This window comes from Panicum virgatum, chromosome 6N (assembly GCF_016808335.1).
Source record: "Panicum virgatum strain AP13 chromosome 6N, P.virgatum_v5, whole genome shotgun sequence".
NCBI classification, from domain to species: Eukaryota; Viridiplantae; Streptophyta; class Magnoliopsida; order Poales; family Poaceae; genus Panicum; species Panicum virgatum.
Genome location: NC_053150.1, coordinates 14255427 through 14276039, shown reverse-complemented (window position 1 = coordinate 14276039; position 20613 = coordinate 14255427). Strand labels below are relative to the sequence as shown.

Genomic DNA, 20613 nt, shown 5'->3' with positions numbered 1-20613 from the left:
CTGTTGAGAGCAGTGATTTGCTTACCTCGATCATGGATAGGGTCAGTCCTGTTGACATGATAATACGCATTGGCCCAGGCAAGGTGTTGCCAATTACACCTTCAGTTATCCACATGGTTCTTGGCTTGCCAAAAGGAGGTTCCACCATACCTTCCTATTCCCGAATGGAAGATGTTCAGTTTCGGAAGCAGATGATTAGTGATCTAAATCAGGAGTGTCTATCAGATGATGATCCGATCCACATATCTAATTTGCAGGAGGAGATACTAAAGGGCAGGGTGGACTCGCTTTTCATGAGATGCTTCTTTATGATTGTTTTCAATTGTCTGTTGTTCCCAACTAGCAGCTCTAACATTGATTCAAGCAACATTAGCAAGTCTATGAATCCTGAATTGTTCAGTGCAGTTGACCTGTCCCAGTCTGTATTCGATGATCTCCAGGCCTCAATTCGTATATGGCACGGGAGGAATAAGGAACAATTTACGCATACAATATATGGCTGTGCTGTATTTTTAATTGTTTGTTTCCTCTATCTTATATCCTCTCATGTTTTCAGATTGCTTTATTAGATTTTTGTATCTTTACATCTTCATTTCCCTTGCTGATTGTTTTCTCACAACTTTATTCAACAGGTGCTATACTTGGACAACCTTAACCACAACCTATCCCCCCCTGACTGGGTATCCACCCCTCGAGTCAGTTTGTACAACAATGCCATGATACATGGTTTAACCATTGCAGATATGGTTCAGGGAAGAGATGGCTCCAGGACTTATGGTTCCATAATGGTTAGTTCCTTTAGTGCTTCCTCATCTCTTATGGAACTTTTGCCATGCTCTGATAAAAGATAATTGTGGCTAGACCTTTACTAGAACTGGGCAATTTCCAGCAAACGTTTTTGAGTCTTGTCGACTGTGCCATCGTGGACAATTATTACATGCTGCACTGGTCAATTAGGACCTAGTGATATCTTGGTTTCTCTGACCGAGAGGCTCTTGTTCATATGATTATTTAGATAGCCATCTCTTCTGTTTCAGTACTGCGTCCTTTGATCTGTGCTTCCATTATGTATAGTTGCAACTTTCTACGTGGCTATCCCGTGAATTTTCATGGCCCTCAAGTAGTTGTTTATTTGCCCAGTTTGTAAGCTATTGTCTGTTTTTTAGAGCACGGCCCTTCAGATCCTGTGCCCACTTGGTTTTGTTTAATCATGTACTCTTCTGTCCAGATCTGTTTACACATATGTATCATGTTTTTTACATGATATGCTCTTGTTCAATACTAGTAAGATCTTGATGAAAGACCATCTGTGAACTTATCCCCACATTGCTATTGCTGCAATACTATTTTTGCTCACATTATCTCATTGCTTCAAAACAATCCCATGTTGTTATTGCTTGAAAAAACTGTCATTCATTCCAAATACTCCTCGTACCTTGTTCTGCAGTTTAAGAGCCGGAGTAGCACCTGCTACGGTGATGTACCTGTTTGTAAAGATGGGTTTGATGACATGACAAGTGCCCACCAGATTTGTGTCCCTCGCATGCGCAATTTGTTATCGCGGCCACTAGCTCGTCTCAGAGGACATACATCGGAGACCCTACTTGAAACGTTGGACCAGTTCGACTTAACCCTATCGGAGAACACTAGTGCCATCCAAGCCTCTGTAAACAGCATTGTCAGAGCTCCTATCCACCTAGCTGAAAAGTTGCAGCCGGTAATAGAGGAGCTTATTTCCGCACAGACGTCGTTGTCCGGTCCCAACCCTATTGGGGAGCCTTCACGGAGCAACAATTGCGGCGATGAAGATGACTTTGTTGATACTCACACAGGTAATACAAATCTTTGCCTTCAAATTGGTTTCATATTTTTCAAAATTTTCCATCATTCTAAACTATTTTGTTTTCCATATTTCCTTGTACTACAAGTATTTGAGGATGCACCAAGTGTGACGAGGGCCCCAGGTACTGCCCACAGGCACCATATCAATAGGGGAGATTTCATCCCAGACTGTTCCCACACAGGTATGCATCGATGCCTACAACATTCTATAATATGCAACACATTCGGGCATGACTTATGAAGCTTCACGCTAATATTGGATTTCCTTTTCTAGGATATGCACAAGGCCAATATGGAGATCTGTCACCGGTTGCTACCCCACCTCATGGTAGCCCAGACGGTAATGTAAGCCCCTCCACTACCACCCACACCCTTCTATGTCTCTGAGAAATCTAGGAACACTTGCAAGTTCTATTACCCCTCTCAGTTGATTTGTCCCTCAATGCACAACATCCATCACATTCCATTGTTGGGGAAACATCAAAAAGCACGGAGATTGCGCGAAATGAAGATGCGTGCCCATCACATGTCAACAATTTCTTTTTGGACGATGCACCCCCAGATGGAGTTCCTGCATTTACAAATAATGTCTCGGGCACGTTATATGGCCCACAACTCAGAGCAGGGAAACGATTTACACGAAAGCCTGATAGATTTTGTTCACCCTTCAAGTACGGTGTTATGTCCCGCCCTCCACCCAGTGTCAACACATCATTGAACTTGTGGAGACGCTTGTGTGCGGATGACTCTCCATACAGAAGGTCAGGATATGTACATTCTCAGCTGTACCTTCCCCAACTTGCATGCTCTTTACTTTATTACTTTATTTTTTGTAGCACAACGGTGATCCAGTTTGGTACCACCCCTCTAACTGGTGCCCTTATTGCTCTGTCCTTTTCCGACACTGCTTTGGCAGATTCAATCTTTATGTCCTTTTTTGTCCAAAGGTGGGAGGTCTAGTGGGAAAAACCTTAGAAATTGATGAAAGCACAAGATTTAAACTGGATTTTGTGAGAGTGAAAATTGCTTGCCGAGATGTCTATGAAGTTCCTGAGTCTGCAGAGGGAAATCTTGGTCTCAACATCTTTGACTTTTTCTTTGAACTTGAGGAATCAGAGCACATGAAAAAAGAAACTCAAAAAGGCTTTGTGGAGGTGTCTGGTGCTGAGGGGAAACCAAGTGCCAAAAAAATGAAGATGGCTCCTGAGGGTCAATCTTCTGGTAAAGGGCAAAATGTGGTCAACCCTGTTCTCCAAAATTATGGAAGTGGTGATAAAGGAATCCAATCTGCTAGTTTTACCCGAGTTCAATCAAAGTTCTCTTACTCTGCTCCTGGGAAGATTAACAGTACTAAATCTTTCCCCAGTTCTACAAGTGACACTTTGGAGACTGCTCCTCAAGCTGACATTGAAGATGAGGCCATTCCTGCTGCTACGTATCAACCTGGTGGTGAATTGAATGAGGATGATGACTCTGCTAGCAGTGAGGACTTTGAGAAGTCTGTGCATCAGATGCTAGATAAAGGAAAAAACATTTATTCCAACACAAGAACTGAGATGTGGAACATGGTTCTTGATCAGAGTGTCGTCTCGGCCACCAAGTCACCTTTTCCTGATACTCTCCAAAATGCTAAATCTGCTGTAGAAGGGGGCAAGGTTGAGGGGGAGAATCTTGATCTGTCTAAGCTGATTAACCCGTGTGAAATGATGAGGAACCAAAGAGAAGACAGGAGGTGGAGTCAGAGAATCCAACAAAAGCCACAAGAGGGAGCCTCACCTGGATCCATCAAGTTGAAGGAGAAAGCCAGGAAAAGATCTCTCTCAGGTAACAACACCCTAAATTCTAACTCCTTCTCTATTCTTGCTGATGATGATCTTGTTGAAAGAATAGTGAATCTGGGAGTGCCTCCTCCTGATTCTACTTATGATACTGTTGATTTGTTGAAAGACCTTGAGTTAACTAGAATTCTGCTTAATAAAAAGAATCAGGAAGCTGTAGAGAAACCTGTTAGTGAAAACCCACAACAAATTGATGATAGTGAAATTATTATTCTTAATCCTGACACTTCAGAATGGAAGGATGATGAGTCCATTGCCAGTGATGATTTTGTGACTGTCACCCCCAAAAGAAATAGGAGGCCACCAAAAAGGCTCTCCATTTCTATTGCTCCCAAAAAGAAAAAGAAGAAGGGTTCAAACAAAGAAAAACCTTGTCAAAATCCTCAGAGTGCTAACCCAAATAAGGGAGGCTCTGGCTCCTCTAAACCCTCCTATTTTCTACATAATTCTACTATTATCAAATGAAAGGGCTTTTTTGGAATTGTAGAGGCATCAAGAAAAAAGGTGTGTCTTCTTTCCTTAGAAACTTAATCATGGAACACAAATTTCACATCTTAGGCTTGCAAGAAACTATGCAAGCTGATATAGATGACTCTATTTTAAGGCAGTTTGATCCTTCCCAGGCCTATCTATGGAAGTGGGTCCCTTCCAAAGGAAAATCAGGGGGACTTTTGAGTGGAGTAAGGTTGGAATTCTTGGATGTTGGGTCTTTTAGAGAAGGAAAGTACATCTTACAACTTAATCTCTGGGACAAGTCTAGAAAAATTAAATGGAACTTCCTGAATATTTATGGGTCTGCCCATGACGAACACAAATCTGAATTTCTGGCTGAGCTGGCTTCCTTCTGTGGTGGTTGCCAGGAACCTTACATTGCTGGAGGGGATTATAATATAATCAGGTCCTCTGATGAGAAAAATAAACCATCCCCCCTCCCCAGATACTCTAAAACTTTCAACTCCATCATTGATTCTTATGATATTTTGGACCTGGGCATGTCTGGTGGAAAGTTTACATGGTCCAACAATCAATCACCTCCCACTCTTGAAAGATTAGACAGAATTCTAATCAGTAAGAGTTGGGAAGATAATTTTCCAAGTGCCATGGTGTTTAAACTCCCTAGAGAAGTCTCTGATCACAGCCCACTCATTTTTACTACTTTTCAGCAGCAGCCCCTGAATGGGCTCTCTTTCAAATTTGAGCTTTCTTGGCTCGAAGACCCTAATTTCCTAACTCTGGTCCATGATATCTGGGCCAAGCCTTGTCATGCATACTATGCATTTGATAGAATACAGGCTAAATTGAAAAGATTCAAACAATTTTTCAAAGGGTGGGGTTTTAATAGGCAGGGCGAGCAAAGGAAAATGAAAGCTGCCCTGCAAAAAGAGTTGTTATCTCTGGAAACAATGGAAGAAGTTCAGGTTTTAGACCTAACACAATTACATAGGAAAATGTGGGTACAAAAAAGAATCTTGGAAATTCTTGAGGAAGAGGAACTTTATTGGTTTCATAGATCTCGTCAGAATTGGCTACTCAAGGGGGATAACAACACTGATTTTTTCCATAGAGTTGCAAATGGCAGAAAAAGGAAAAACACCATAATATCCCTTTTAGATGGAGATAATCTCATTGAAGGTGATAGCAACCTAGTGAAACATGCCACTGATTTTTATAAGACACTTTTTAGACCTGCACCTGGTAACATGCTGCCTTTGAATGGTGATCTTTGGGACAATGGAGAGAAGGTGGATGTGCTGGACAATGAGGAGCTCACTAAGCATTTTTCTGAAAAAGAAATTAAGTATGCCTTATTTCAGATGGAGAAGAATAAGGCTGCTGGCCCTGATAAAATCCCAATTGAGTTTTACCAACATTGTTGGGAGATTATCAAAGAGGATATTTTGAAATGTTTGGGGACTTTCACTCTGGGAAATTAGATGTGAGCAGATTGAATTATGGAATTATTACCCTATTGCCAAAAGTTCAAGAAGCTGAAAAAATACAGCAATATCGACCTATCTGCCTTCTTAACTGTCTCTATAAGTGGATTACCAAAGTTCTCACTTTGAGGCTTGAACCCCTGGCTGAGAAATTGATTCTGATTAACCAAACAACTTTCATGAAGGGGAGAGATATAATGAATCGAATCATGGCTTTACATGAGATCCTGCATGAAACTAAAAAGAATAAGGAAGTGGGTCTGGTTCTCAAGCTTGATTTTGAGAAAGCATATGATAAGGTTTGCTGGGAATTTCTTTTTAATTGTCTCAAGATAAGAGGTTTTTCTGACACTTGGTGTGACTGGATCAAGAGAGTTGTTTCTGGTGGAACTATAAGTGTCAGAGTGGATGACCAATCTGGGCCCTATTTTGTGAGCCACAAAGGAGTACGCCAGGGTGACCCTCTCTCTCCCATTTTGTTTAATTTTGTTGCTGATTATCTGACAAGAATGGTCAGACACGCCCAAAGAAATGGGATGCTGACTGGCTTGGCTGACAATCTAATTCCCTCTGGGGTGGCCATCTTGCAATATGCAGATGACACCATTGTTTGCTTAAAGGAGAGTTTGGACAATGCCAGAAATATAAAGCTGCTGTTGTATATATATGAGCTTTATGCCTGGTCTAAAGATCAACTTTTCCAAGAGTGAAGTGCTTCTTCTCAATGGTGATGATAATCTCAGCTTAAGATATGCTGAGCTTTTTAATTGTCAGATTGGTTCCTTCCCTATCAGATATTTGGGAGTTCCTGTCAGTCCAAGTAGGCTACATATTAAGGACTGGACCATGCTAGAAGAGAAGAATGACAAGAAGTTAGCCATATGGAAAGGGAAATCTCTTTCCATAGCTGGAAGAACTACTCTGATTAACTCTAGTCTGTCTAATTCTTTTGTCTATCACATGTCCATATACCTCCTACCAAAAACCACAACTGACAGACTAGATAGACAGAGAAGAACCTTCTTTTGGCAGGGTGGTAGTCACAAATGGAAATACCACTTAGTCAGATGGGAGATCATCAACAAGAGCAAAAAGTATGGTAGTCTGGGAATAAAAAACATTCAATTAATGAATATTAGCCTATTATGTAAGTGGTGGTGGAAGCTGGAAACTGGGACTGGTCTGTGGCAGGAGATTGTTAAGATGAAATACATGCAGGGTGAGACTGTTAGCTCTGTGAAGCACAGACTTAACAACTCACATGTGTGGAATGATCAGCTGAAAATAAAGCCTATCTACTTGATGGGTAGATCTCTGGTAGCCAAAAATGGGAGAAAGACCTCCCTTTGGCTGGACTCTTGGCTACATAATAGACCACTAAGCTTCTCCGCTCCTGTCCTTTTTGACCTTTGTTGTGAGAAGAATATCTCTGTACACAGTTTCTTAGCTAAACAGGGCCAGCTTCATTTCAGTAGATGGCTTCCTCCTGTTCTTTTTGAACAATGGCTGGGAATAATTAACTCAGTTTACAATCACCCTTTTGGGAACAGTGAAGACACTCCAGTTTGGGCGTGGAATAAAAATAAGAATTTCTCTTCTCAGTCAGTGTACAACTTCCTGACTAAAGAAAACTCAAGAAAGCATTTCAAACATGTCTGGAAAGCTAAAATTCCTTATAAAATAAAAATTTTCTTGTGGCTAGTTGAGAACAATGCAATTCTGACAAAGGACAACCTGATCAAAAGGCACTGGACAGGCAGTCCCACCTGTCATTTCTATCTCACTGATGAATCTGTTGAGCATCTTTTTTTCCAATGTCCTGTTGCCAGGGTAACCTGGGGGATTATTGGAATTTGCCTTGGAGCCACTGATATTCCTGCAAATTTACATCAGTATAAACTCTGGATTAAAAAGTGGTTGCCTGGTGGGGACTTTATCTACACCAGTGGTTGTGCCGCAGTATGTTGGGCCATCTGGAAATGTAGGAATAAGGCATGCTTCGACAAGAAAGTCATAAAGAACCCGTTGCCTATCTTAACCCATGTTTCTTCCTTATTATCTTATTGGACAGGTCTCTACAATTCTGAAACACAAGGGAAGATCCTGGAGGGAGTTCAAGCTCTGCTAACCTGCGCTCACAAGATGATGGCCCGCCAACCGTCCCCGTCAAACACTGCCAGGATCCTCCCCTCTCCCTCCGACGATGAACAAGAGGATGGTGATCAGAACTGAAGTGGCGTCTTCCTCTCGTCTATCTTTGCAGTCTTGTGAACTTGGTGTTAAAACTTGTGTAATATTCCGACTGGGGTGCTACTGCGATTCCGCCAGTACTCCCAGTGCTCGTCGAAGGACATGTCCTATTCCGCCATTGTTTCTATATATATGGTTTTGGAGATCTTCGCCACAAAGTAGTGCTATTCGAGTGTAGGATTTATAGTTAGTTGTACGTAACGTTAATTCTATATATATAGGAGATCAATGCCCCTATTTCAGGCATGGACTACTTCTCTCTCTCCCTCTCCTCCCTGGAGCCGCGTCAACTTACATTACCGCAAAATATGCACTCCCACCACTTAATTCATTCCCTGCCATCGAGTGCATGTTGACCTGGCTCCATTTTCTGATCCCATCCACCCATTACACTCTCCCATCCGCATACTGTTATTTATTTATTACACCCCCCTGCTCGTAAACATCTTCACTCCCTGTCCTCTTTTGCCAACCTGACATGAGTGATCCCAACAAATCATCGGTCCTGAGTTCGCAAGTTCTTGACAAGGAGACGGTTCCTTGCAACAAGGTGAAAGAGATTCGGCATCGGGTCCTACTTTCAACGGCCATGAAGCTCATAAAGCCGGCGATCGCTTCTGAACACACCTGCGAGAGAGCAATGGAGGCCCTGAAGAGTACCAACGGGAACCCTGAAAAGTAAGCACACCTGCTCCACCTTACTCTGGGCCACCATCGTTATCTTTCTTGTATGCCTTTATATGTTTCCAAGACCAATAAATCCACTACTTTCTTTTATTTCTATGTTGCAAATATTCCATACAATTGCTGCAACTAGGTACCAATAAAGTTTATAAGATTTGAATATTATTAATATCATGAATAGACATACCTTACATATGCGATAGCAATATCAGGTACATACAAGACCGCGAAGACTCCCATTCCGATGGCTCAGATTCTGAAGCTGAATTAGATGAAGATTCTGAGCCTGAATCAGATGATGATGAGGATCTCGATGATTCTGAGCCTGAATCAGATGATGATGAGGATACCGATGATTCTGACTCAGATGACGAACAGGATGATGATGATTCCCCGTGCCAAGGCCAGAACTTCCCTGAGCAACCTAATGACACGGGGAAGTTCTGGCCTTGGCACGGGGAATCATCATCATCCTGTTCGTCATCTGAGTCAGAATCATCGGTATCCTCATCATCATCTGATTCAGGCTCAGAATCATTGGGATCCTCATCATCATCTGATTCAGGCTCAGAATCTTCATCTAATTCAGCTTCAGAATCTGAGCCATCGGAATGGGAGTCTTCGCGGCCTTGTATGTACCTGATATTGCTATCGCATATGTAAGGTATGTCTATTCATGATATTAATAATATTCAAATCTTATAAACTTTATTGGTACCTAGTTGCAGCAATTGTATGGAATATTTGCAACATAGAAATAAAAGAAAGTAGTGGATTTATTGGTCTTGGAAACATATAAAGGCATACAAGAAAGATAACGATGGTGGCCCAGAGTAAGGTGGAGCAGGTGTGTTTACTTTTCAGGGTTCCCGTTGGTACTCTTCAGGGCCTCCATTGCTCTCTCGCAGGTGTGTTCAGAAGCGATCACCGGCTTTATTCGCCGGCAATCCCATGAAGCACCAGGGACGAACGCGTCTGCCTCCACGGTTTCTGGGCAGAGATCGATATACCGGCGATCGGTTTCTGGGCAGAGGAAAACCGCGCTACGTGGGAGGAACCAGGGAGCGGCTGGGTGAGGAGAAAAACCAGGGAGCGGTTGGGTGGAGAACAAAAACCGGCACCCCCTCTCGAGGGAGGAAAACCGCGCGCCCCCTCCCGGTGCGTTCGAGCGGACGGTGGGTGGCTGCCTCGGGTACGGAATACCTATTTATACCCAGGGTAGAGATTAGCCCTGGCCTATATATATATATATATATATATATATATATATATATATATATATTTGTATAATATTTGTCCTAGATAGTTTTCATATATAAAGTAATTCACACATATATATGTATACACATATCTATATGTGTGATTTTCTTTACATATGAAAATGTCTAGGACAATAAATAGATATCCTTAGATATATACACATATATATTTACATAGGTATATTCGTTCTTAATTACATATATACGCGTACATTATCATATTTGCTGCGATTGTCAATGTAAGACTGTCCATCATAGTAGAATTCGCCTTTTGGGTCGAGGACTTGCTTAACAATAAATCCTGACAATTGTTCTTGAATCGCCATAATCTTTTCCTCTGGTATTAGTTCATCGTGCATCGCCCCGACCTATGGAAAAGTGGAAAAATTAATTTTGACAAATTACAATACGAGTTCAAGCATTAACAAGTTTTTTACTTACTTCGAGCTCCCAATCTACGAAGTCCTTTCGAGGACCTACCAGACCGTGGATGTTCTCACAAATATAGTATGCGCATAAATTAGTGCCTGATTTCTGCCTCATACAATTTAAAAGAAAAGAAGTTATCAGGTATTTACATGAATATATAATAAAAGTAACGAAACTTGCAAAGAATCATCCTAGTGTGTACCGCAAAATTTGTCTTGATTTTCAGTTCCTTGCTGTATTTACCTTTATGATTTAGAATGAAATATTTCCAAATCCTGTGCATGATTAGAACAATTATAGTCAAGTAACAGAATGATTTCAAAGTACTGGTCATCGAAGGAGTAGTGCTAGAATTACTTTTTCAACATGTTAAGAAGATCATTGTATTGTTCTGGATCTCTCCTCAATGAGTCCATAACCACCACTAAGCTCTTCTCGAGAATTATGACAATTAGGATCCAGTATTCACTGCAAGATTATACGGAGGAACTCTCAGTAGTTAGGATTTAAACAATTCGATGATACAGAATTGAAAGAGTTAGACGGTAGGAATCACTCACGCAAAGTTGTAAGGAAATAATATCTTGTACTTGTTGTGCTGAATGCTTATGTTCTTTCTTCCTTTCTTCTCTGCCCCATTAGCGGCCCGTTTTATTTTTCCTCTTTTCCCTCCGCCACTCTCGCTGATGGGCGGGGCCTGCACGTCATCTCCCTCCTCCCGCTGTGTCCCGAGCGGACTCCCACTACGCTACTCTTGGACCGCGGGCCCGCACGCCAGGGCCGAATCGGCCTCGCCAGTGCATCGCCTTTTTCTCAGTGCGAACCGACCCCGCAGTCCTTGTTGCAGCCGCCGCCTCTATTTCTTTTGCCCTAGCTCTGCGCACGCACGTGCACCGCCACCGCCTAGCTCTGTTTCGCCTCACCGTCGTCGATCCGTCGGTAGAGTGCTCCCCGGCTGTTTTTGATCCCGTGGTAAGCTTTGTGGTGAGGCTCCGGTTCGAATCCCCTCCGTTTTACCTGGATTCCGCGCCTGGACAATCTCCACAGCGACCGCCGGAGATCCACTGCCGCGCTTCACTGTCGATGGCCACCGCCGGCTTCTTCCCGAGCCCCACAAACTCCCCAGTTGTGTTCCCCATGTTGCGCGGATGCTATAGCACCTTTCGACACTATTTTTGGTAAAGCATAGCACCGAATCGACTTTGCGCTGGTGATACCCCGCCGCGAGGGCGGGTGGCGCTGCCGCGCTGGTTGTTCCGCCTCCACCCGGCTGCCGCCTTCGATCTCGGCCTCACGATCTTGTTGTCGGTCAAAACCCACCGGCAAGTAGCGACAGGCAACACGAAGGGCCGGGAGGCTGCCGAGGTGCTGGCTGGCACCGGTCCCTCGGTCAACGGCCCAGATCCTGGCACACGCCGATGCTTCCGGAGATGTAGGGCGTGCCACCTGACCTATACCCGATCAGGAAGGAGCAAACGTGCTTTCGACGATTTGCCTACGTGCACAAACACGTGTAAACATTAGTCCGAGCCATGGTCGGCTCCCCAGGATGACTCTTGCATCGGCTTTAAAGAGCCGATCGAGTCCCGGTGTCAGATCAGATCTGCATATCTGGATATTAATAGATAAAGCAAATAACTGTAAAAACTACTTCAATTAGATCTAGTTAATCTAATCCACGACGGTAAAAGCTTCACTGCTAGATCGGAACGTCCTACACATAGTTAGGCCTAACGAGCGTAATAGATAACCAAACTTTAATCAGAATAGAGGCCTAAGAATAAGCAAAAGCCGATTCCCGGATCAATCCCTGTTAAGATCAAGGCAAAGCATCTAATATGTCGCCGAATTGTCCAACCCGTTTGCAAGGCCTAAACTAGCAGATATTAAGCCGATTCTTACGTATAAGAACAAACCATAATAGATTAGATCGACTAGATAGAAAAGAAGCAGGGTGTTATCTCTACGCGACTAACTCTATGCAACGAGAATTAGTATAAGATTAATACGTGATCACGCTAAAGGTCTTGCTACGAATACCAGGATAATTAGCACTACTCGCCATCAAAAACGCTTCAGTATGAGTAATACAAAGGTAAAAGCAAGAACAATGCTGCCCTGATCACAAGAAGTGATCAGGGCAGCATGGCACTTACTTGGATGAAACCCTAGGATTAGGGGTGGCGGTGCACCGAGAATTATTGTTGCGAGACGTGATGACGTTCTCTCTCTTTACGAATATCATAGGGTACATATTTATAGTTCGGAGACTTGGAAAACAATCTAAACCAATGTGAACAAATCGGACTCTATCTCTAACCCAAACTGAACTAAATCTAAAGATACATGGCCCACATGGCCCAAACACTCACGCAAGAGCCGATTCACAAGCCTTCTTTAGTTCCTGCTTTAAGCCCAACTTGCTCACGGCCCACTAATTAACCCTGTTAATTTATGGCGATAACACATGCCCCCTGGTTTTGGCAATGATAGTTCCAAAACCATTTCGTCGCTTCATCTTCCTGTTGATGCTCATTAAAACGCACTACAACCACCATGGAAGACGCAACATCTCCGCAGCCGGCTCCTCGCAGAATGTGAAAGTGCCAATCCATCTTCTATTTTTTCCTATTTAATCTCACCCTGAATCGACTCCTTTCACCACAAACTCATCTTCCTCCCTCAGCCAAACAGCGCAGAGAACCCAAACCTCCTGTAGCCATGGCGACCTCCTCCTCCTCTGGCTCCAACTCCATCAGCTCCCCTTTCTCCCCTTCTTCCTCAAGTTCCTCCATCTCCTCCCTCGACCCCATCTCCGAGAGCCGAGAGCCGACACCGGAATACGACCCAACATCGACGCACCAGGCACTCACTCGTCTACATTGGGATGCAGAGGAGTTCGACTTCGGGGTCGTCTCTGAAGACGACGAACCCAAGACCAACAGCGAGGACCTCCGGCTCCTACTCCAGGAAGAGCTGGAGGAGAGCAACGACGACCACTTCTCCTGGGACGGAGTCGATTCCTCCTCGGAAGAGGAAATCGACTCCTCCTCTGACGAAGATGACCTAATGCCCGGAAGCGCCTCCCGAGTTCTCGGCTCCTCCGAGGAGGACAGCAAGTAGGAAAGCAATGGCAGCAGCGCCGACAAGAGCGGCGGCAGCGATGACGACGACGACAGCGACGGCGGAAACGTGCCGGTGCAAAGCCCCAAGCGCCGTAGGCACCTACAGGTGGTAGATGTATGTAGTACTGTAGGAGTAGTACTGTAGCGTAGATTGAGCCGAAGGATTCGCCCCTTTGTCAAATCGGCTCTTCCTCTTGTAAAAACTTTATCTTTAATGAGTAAAGTTCCTTATCACTTAATTGCTTTCTCGGACAACCCTCCAAAAGCCGATGGCACCGCATCGGGCTTTACCAATAACCAAGAGCCGACGAAATTCAAAAATTGGAAGCAACCAGCATAAAAACAGAACATCACCTCCACTCTGAATCCAACTCGAAATAGATATTCCAAATTCGAGCGCAATTCGAGAATCCCGCTCCATAAGTTTGAGCGAAAACTCACTGTATCCAAAACTTGAACCAGAGCCCGTAAAACAACCAAACCCTAAGTTAGCAGATCTGAACCATCGCGGACTCTGAAGCTCAAACAGCGAGATCTCCAATCATCGATACGGCAATCCTCGGCCTGAAGGTAATATTCAGCCTGTCCTTTCAACTTTCTTCAGCTCATTAATCCTCCGAACGAATTAAACTCCGAAATATGACACCAAATATAAATTTCTGAATTTCTGAATTCCAGGTGTCAGACATCCTTTTGCCGCATCCTTCCAATCCCAAATCCCTTTATCTTGGCCCACGAGCTTATGAAAATCCCACAGATCTAATCTCCTATGATGCAAATAGAATCCCTTTCGTAAGTCAAGACATTAATTTAAACTCCTGGGCCGACTGCTTAAGAACCTGGCCTAATCCACCCGAGAGCTGGATGGCATGGTATAGCAGAGTAGCAAGAACCTATATGCCCTTGTGGCAAGAAATGAACATAGCTGATGCACTCAGTTTATCATTATCCCCGCTTGATAAAGATGAAAACCTTCTAAAGACCATCGGCTATTTCTGGTCCGACGCTCTGAACTGCTTCCTCTTTGGTCATGGGCCCATGACCCCTACTCTGCTAGATGTTACCATGATTACTGGCCTAGACATTAGATCCCCTGATCCTGCAGCCCACCGAATGGTAGAAGTCCCCTTCAAACTTTCATCCAAGGCAGACTGCACAAACTGGAGTACTTACACTGAACCAGCACATGAAAACAAAAGGTCCAGTAACTAAAAAGGAACACACATCCTTTTTAAATCGTTGGTTAGAACATTTTATTTTCTATGGTCCTTCCTTAGCTCCCACTAAGAATTACCTTCCTTTGGCCTACCATCTGGCCCATGGCAACCGCACAGCCTAGGCAAACTTTTTCTCGGAGAAACATACATATGTCTTCATCTGATGACAACTAGTTTGCTCAGCCAAAGGAAACTCAGAACTGGAGGCCCTTGGTGGTTTATTCAGTTATGGGCACAACTCTACTTCCAGCATCAGATTCCAAACTTTCAAAGCCTAGCCAAGAATTCCTTCCCCGACGAGAATGGCAAGCCAATTAAATGCACCAGCTATGGCCAAGCCCTATTCAGCCTCCCTGGTAGTAAACTGAACTCGACAGATGCAGCAAACTGGTTTAAAGTTTTCTACAAAGGTCTAACAATCCCCTCTACTTTCTATTCACTGAATCTGAAGCCTTTGAGAACCCAACTACCTTCAGGCTGGATAGCTTTGCCGATGACGACAGCACTCGGCATCTATATTCCCTAATGATCCGACCTGGCTTCCTCCCTGTCGGCATAAGTACTTCCAACAGAATCATCAAACCAGGTTATGAAACCTATCAACCAGTCATAGCAGCTCGGCAATTTGGCTTAGGACAATTCCCTCCCCACTTCCATATTCACCACTTGGTGGAGAGTAGAACCGATTTACCCGATGGTCTTACCAGTTCAAGATGCTACAGCATATTTGACAACCTCCACATTTCAATACCAGCCGATCTATCCTTTACTCCCTCGTCAATCGGCTTTAACACATGGTGGGGAATGTGGAAAACTCATGTATTCAGAAGAGCTTTAGGCCCTTTACAGTAGCAAATTGATCCTAAATATGCAATCCCCGAGGAAGAGGTACTGAATCCGTGCACCTATTCTCTCTAAGCCCTCTACCACTTTACTTGGCTAACCCTGGTCACCTTGCTTGCAGCAACAAGATGGTCCGGAACCCATGACCAGTAATGGGGAGCCATTCTACTTCCTTCCAACCGCCCCTGATGTTCTTTTTTGCAGGGAATCACCGCCAATGAAGAAAGTAATAATGATTGTTCAGCCAGACTCACCCCAGTCGGCTTCTAAGCGGATACAAGCCTCTGGAAGTGCTGCCCCCGAGTCCCGACTAAGAAAAGGAAGATCATCGCAAGACGAGTCATCAGGAAAACATCACAACCTTCCCCGAATCAATCAGAATCCAACACCAACCTGGTAATTCATTTCTCCGAAACTTCTCCCTTACGCATATATATTCTGGTTGACCATAATCCTATTTCCAGGACGCAGCTGGAGACATCCTCCGTACTGGAAGCCCGGCACAACGGGGAAACCACCGTTCATGAAGCCGACACTGGAACAACTGAAGTCCAAGAACAGCAAGAACCAACCATCGTCCCAGCAAAAATTCGCAGCGAAGGAACTGCAACAAATGATGTACCGATGGAAGTTCAACCCGAAACTCCCGATGCTCCGATAGAGGTGCGTGACGAACAGGCTGACATAGCCGATGCCCCTGTTCTTGCCTCAAACCCAACTGAGTCGATCACACCCGGACCGACCATTGCTACTTCCTCAGAAAAGGTAGCACTACATGAGCCGATTCTAAATCAGCCGATAACTCCATTGATGCACCTTGTTCCAAAACTAACTCTAACATCTCCACAGGGCTTCAATATTTCAGATTTGCTCTCCGTTGACCTAGCATCAATGGGTCAGATCACCCCTAGAGCGAAAGTACCATCACCACAGTAGCCGATTGACTCGCGGATCAGCTTCAACACATCAAAAATCTGCTATCTACTCCAATCAGTACCCTATTTGATGATTCCAGCGAAATAAAGAAAATCCTCGAGCAGATAGAATCCCAACTCCCAGAGTCACTTCAGGTCAAGCTCTGGCCATCCGGCCATCTTCCCTTCTTTCGGGCAGAGGCGAAAGCAGCACGACAGAGAATAGAACTACGTCATTCTCAAATTTCTCTGAAAGCCGACATCGCTCAAAAATGCAAGATGCTCAACCAGAAGAAAGCAACTCTGGACGCCAAAGCCGATATCTCCGCGAGTACAAGGCGACTCAATCTCCTAGAGAAAGAACTGGTGGAACTCGAAGAAAAGGTTCGCACCACCCAGAGACTGATCCACGAGGAGAAAGCCTCGATTGCAAACTCCAAGCAAGAAGCCCAAGAAATAACCGAGCAAATACGGGCAGAGTTCGCAGAGATAAGCACCTTGAGTCAACAGATAGTAACGGGTGATGACAAGGACGACGAAGCGATCATAGCAAGAGCCGATGCCATACGCGCAGAAGCCATCCATGCCATAGAAGGGTTCCTGAACTAGCAGAACAATTCAGAGAACATTTAATGTTGCTTGTTAAATCGAAACTCGTACCTATCAAAAACATCTTAAGTCGATGGTTACACATCGGCTGCCTTGCTTCTCATATATATTTTTACTGGCCAACTCAATGTGTTGGCCTCTCTCACCTTTTTTTTACTAGCCAACTCAACGTGTTGGCCTCTCTCACCCTTTTTTTTACTAGCCAACTCAACGGTTGGCCTTTTATAATACAGCCAGATGGATTTCATCGGCTCTTGTTATTCGCCTTCTCACATACTCGGGAAATATTTCTTGAGGTGTTGGCCATTGACGGCTACAGAAAACTTGACACCGTCTAATTCTTCAAGCATGTACGCATTTCCAGGCAAGACTCGATCAACCTTGTACAGCCCATGCCAAGTTGGAGACCACTTACCATACTTCCTATCTTTAGTTCCCAATGGTAGCACTGCCTCCCAAACCAAGTCTCCAACCTGGAAATTTTTTGGCTTGACCTTTTTGTTGTATGCACGAGCGACTTTAGCCTTGTTTTCCTTGATCTTCTCAAGTGACCAAAGTCTTAGCTCTGTGAGATCCTCCACATTGTTGCTCATCAAGGCTGCATACTCCTCAGCCGACAGATCATTCTGGAACTCAACACGCCTCGATCCGGCCGTGATCTCCCATGGCAACACAGCGTCTTGACCGTAGACCAGATGGTATGGTGACGTCTTGATGGATCCATGACATGAAATACGATATGCCCACAAAGCTTCTGACAACACCTCATGTCAGTGCCCAGGATATTCATCGATCTTCCTTTTGATCAGCATGATAAGGCTCTAGTTGGATGCTTCAGCCTGTCCATTAGCCTGGGCATAATATGGGGATGATCTGATCAGCTTGAACCCCGTGTCATCGGCGAACTTCATAAATTCTTCCGATATAAAGACCGATCCTCCATCGGTCGTAATGGTCTGGGGAATCCCAAACCTATGAATGATGTGCTCTTTAACGAAACTGATCACATCTTTCGATGCCACCGACCTCATGGGTACCGCCTCCACCCATTTCGTGAAATAATCTGTGACAGCCAACACCCATTGGTGACCTTTGCTGGACTACGGGTTGATCTGGCCAATCATATCCATGGCCCAACCCCTGAACGGCCATGGCTTAATGATAGGATTCATTACTGATGCCGGCACCATCTGAATCTTGCTGAATCTCTAACATGCCTGACACCCCTTGTAATATTTAAAGCAGTCCTCAAGCATGGTAGGCCAGTAATATCCCGATCGCCTAATCAGCCACTTCATCTTATGAGCCGATTGATGAGTACCGTAGGCTCCCTCTTGAACCTCATGCAAGAGCCGATTCAACTCCGAAGGCCCCAGACATTTAAGCATCAGTCCTTTCAAAGTCCTGTAGAACATATCGTCCCCTATCAGAACATACTTCATAGCTTTGAGTCTTATCCTTCTGGGTGCCCCCCGAGCCGAATCCTTCAAATAATTGAAGATATCGGCTCTCCAATCTCCAGGTTCTAGAAACTGAACCTCTACATCTACCACATCGGGTGTTTCCTTGTATTCGGAAGCCATCTGTGCCAAGTCATTGGCTTCATTGTTCAAAGTCCTACGTATCCAGTGGAAATTAATTTACCTGAATTGTGACATCAACTCACGGCACTGCATCCATATCAGAAAAAGAGCCTCGCTCTCACATCTGTATTCTTCCGTGAGCTGAGAAATCACTAGTTTCGAATCCCCAAAGATTTCCACTGCTTCTGCACCAGCTTCCAGGAGTAATTCCATCCCCTTGCGAATGGCCTCATACTCTACTAAATTATTGGTGCATGCAGTAGTCACCCTGATGGAAAAGGAATAAGTCGCCCCTCGAGGCGATACCAAAAGAATTCCTACACCGTACCCATCATCACATGCCGATCCGTCGAAAAACATGGCCCATGGACGTATGAAAAGTGCAACCACATCAGTGCTGATCCTGTCTGCAATGAGATCCGCCAGTGCCTGTCCCTTGACTGCCTTTGCCGGTTGATATCGGATATCGAACTTGATAGTGCGAACATCCACTTTCCGAGTCGGCCTTTCAGAACAGGTGCCGATAGCATATGCTTTATGACATCCGATTTGGAAATAACGATTGTTTCCGCCAGAGCAAAATATGACGAAGCTTTGTACATGTAAAGAACAAACAGAGACAAAGCTTTTCAATCTCAGGGTACCTGGTCTCGGCATCCAACATGCGCCTGCTGAGGTAGGACACAACCCTTTCCTGTCCGTCATGCTTCTGAACCAGCACCGAGGCGATGGAGGTGTCGCCTACGGATACGTATACGTAGAAGGGTCTGTCTTGCTGTGGAGGAACCAAAACTGGAGGCTTCGACAAGTATTCCTTGATTTCATCGAAAGCTTGCTGCTGCTCTGCCCCCCAGTGAAATTCATCATCGGACTTGATTTTCATGAGACCCATGAATGGCTCGATACGTCCAAATAGATTGGAGATGAATCGTCTGACAAAGTTGATTTTGCCGATGAGCTTCTGCAACTCCTTCTTCGTAGTAGGCGGCCTCATTGTCCTTACAGCTTCTTGACTCTTTAAACCGATCTTGATTCCTCACTCATGTACCAGGAATCCTAAGAACTGACCGGCCGATACACAAAAGGCGCATTTCTTCGGGTTCATTCTGAGCCCAAACCTCCGAGTCTGCTCCAAGACCTTACACAAATCTTCCAAATGTCCCCCAGCTGATGTAGACTTGACCACGACATCATCAATGTAGGTTTCTACTAGTTTGCCGATGAGATCATGAAAAATGTGATTCATGGCGCGTTGATATGTTGCACCGGCATTTTTCAATCCAAAGGTCATAACCAAGTACTCGAACAAGCCGACCGCGCCTGGTACTCTGAACGCGGTCTTACTTATATCCTCTGGGCCATGAAGATCTGGTTGTAGCCGGCATTACCATCCATAAAGCTCAGCATTTTGTGACCGGCAGCTGCGTTGATCAATGTTTCCGCGACGGGCATCGGGTACTCGTCCTTTGGTGTTGATCTGTTGAGGTCTCTGAAATCCACGCAGACTCGCCATCGGCCATCCTTCTTTTATATAGGGACCACGCTGGAGATCCATTATGCATACCGACATGGCCTGATGAACCCTGCGTCCAACATCTTTTGCACCACTTTCTTAACCTCCTCTAGGATTTCGGGCTTCATCTGTCGTGCTCGTTGTTGAAACGGCCGAAATCCTTTCTTATGCGGGAGCCGATGTTCGACGATGCTTCTATCCAGACCGGGCATTTCAGTATAATCCCAAGCGAAACAGTCTCGGTATTCTTTCAATAGTGCTATCATCGGCTCACGCAGGCTCAGGTCTAACCTTTTGCTGATAAATGTTGGTCGCGGCTTATCCCCGGGACCAATATCAACTTCCTCCAAATCGTCAGCTGATGTAAACCCGTACCCCAACTTGCCGTCGCCTGCAAAATCAACTGCGGACGCAGGCAACTCGTCGTCATCTGCAACATCGACAGCGAATACGGAGAGATAACAAAAGAAAATTTTCGGCCGACTGCACGGGCTGGCCATTTCTGTATTACCATTCGAAACTGAACGCTCATTAACTAACCAACTGCCAGAGCAGGCTATTATTTGTTCA

At 44.7% G+C, this 20613-nt stretch overlaps 1 protein-coding gene across 1 annotated transcript; it reads left to right on the top strand.

The window, feature by feature from the left end:
• Positions 1 to 8211: 8211 nt before the first annotated feature.
• LOC120677943 (clumping factor B-like) lies at positions 8212 to 9214 on the top strand. The gene is made up of 2 exons (XM_039959128.1): positions 8212 to 8545; positions 8764 to 9214. The coding sequence occupies exons 1-2, from the start codon at positions 8346 to 8348 to the stop codon at positions 9212 to 9214; spliced, it is 651 nt and encodes a 216-aa protein (XP_039815062.1). The 5' UTR covers positions 8212 to 8345.
• Positions 9215 to 20613: the final 11399 nt, after the last annotated feature.

Coding starts and splice junctions, on each gene's coding strand:
- LOC120677943 (XM_039959128.1), top strand. CDS start 8,346: ATGAGTGATCCCAACAAATCATCGGTCCTGAGTTCGCAAGTTCTTGAC. Junction 8,546..8,763: donor ACCAACGGGAACCCTGAAAA/GTAAGCACACCT, acceptor TAGCAATATCAG/GTACATACAAGACCGCGAAG.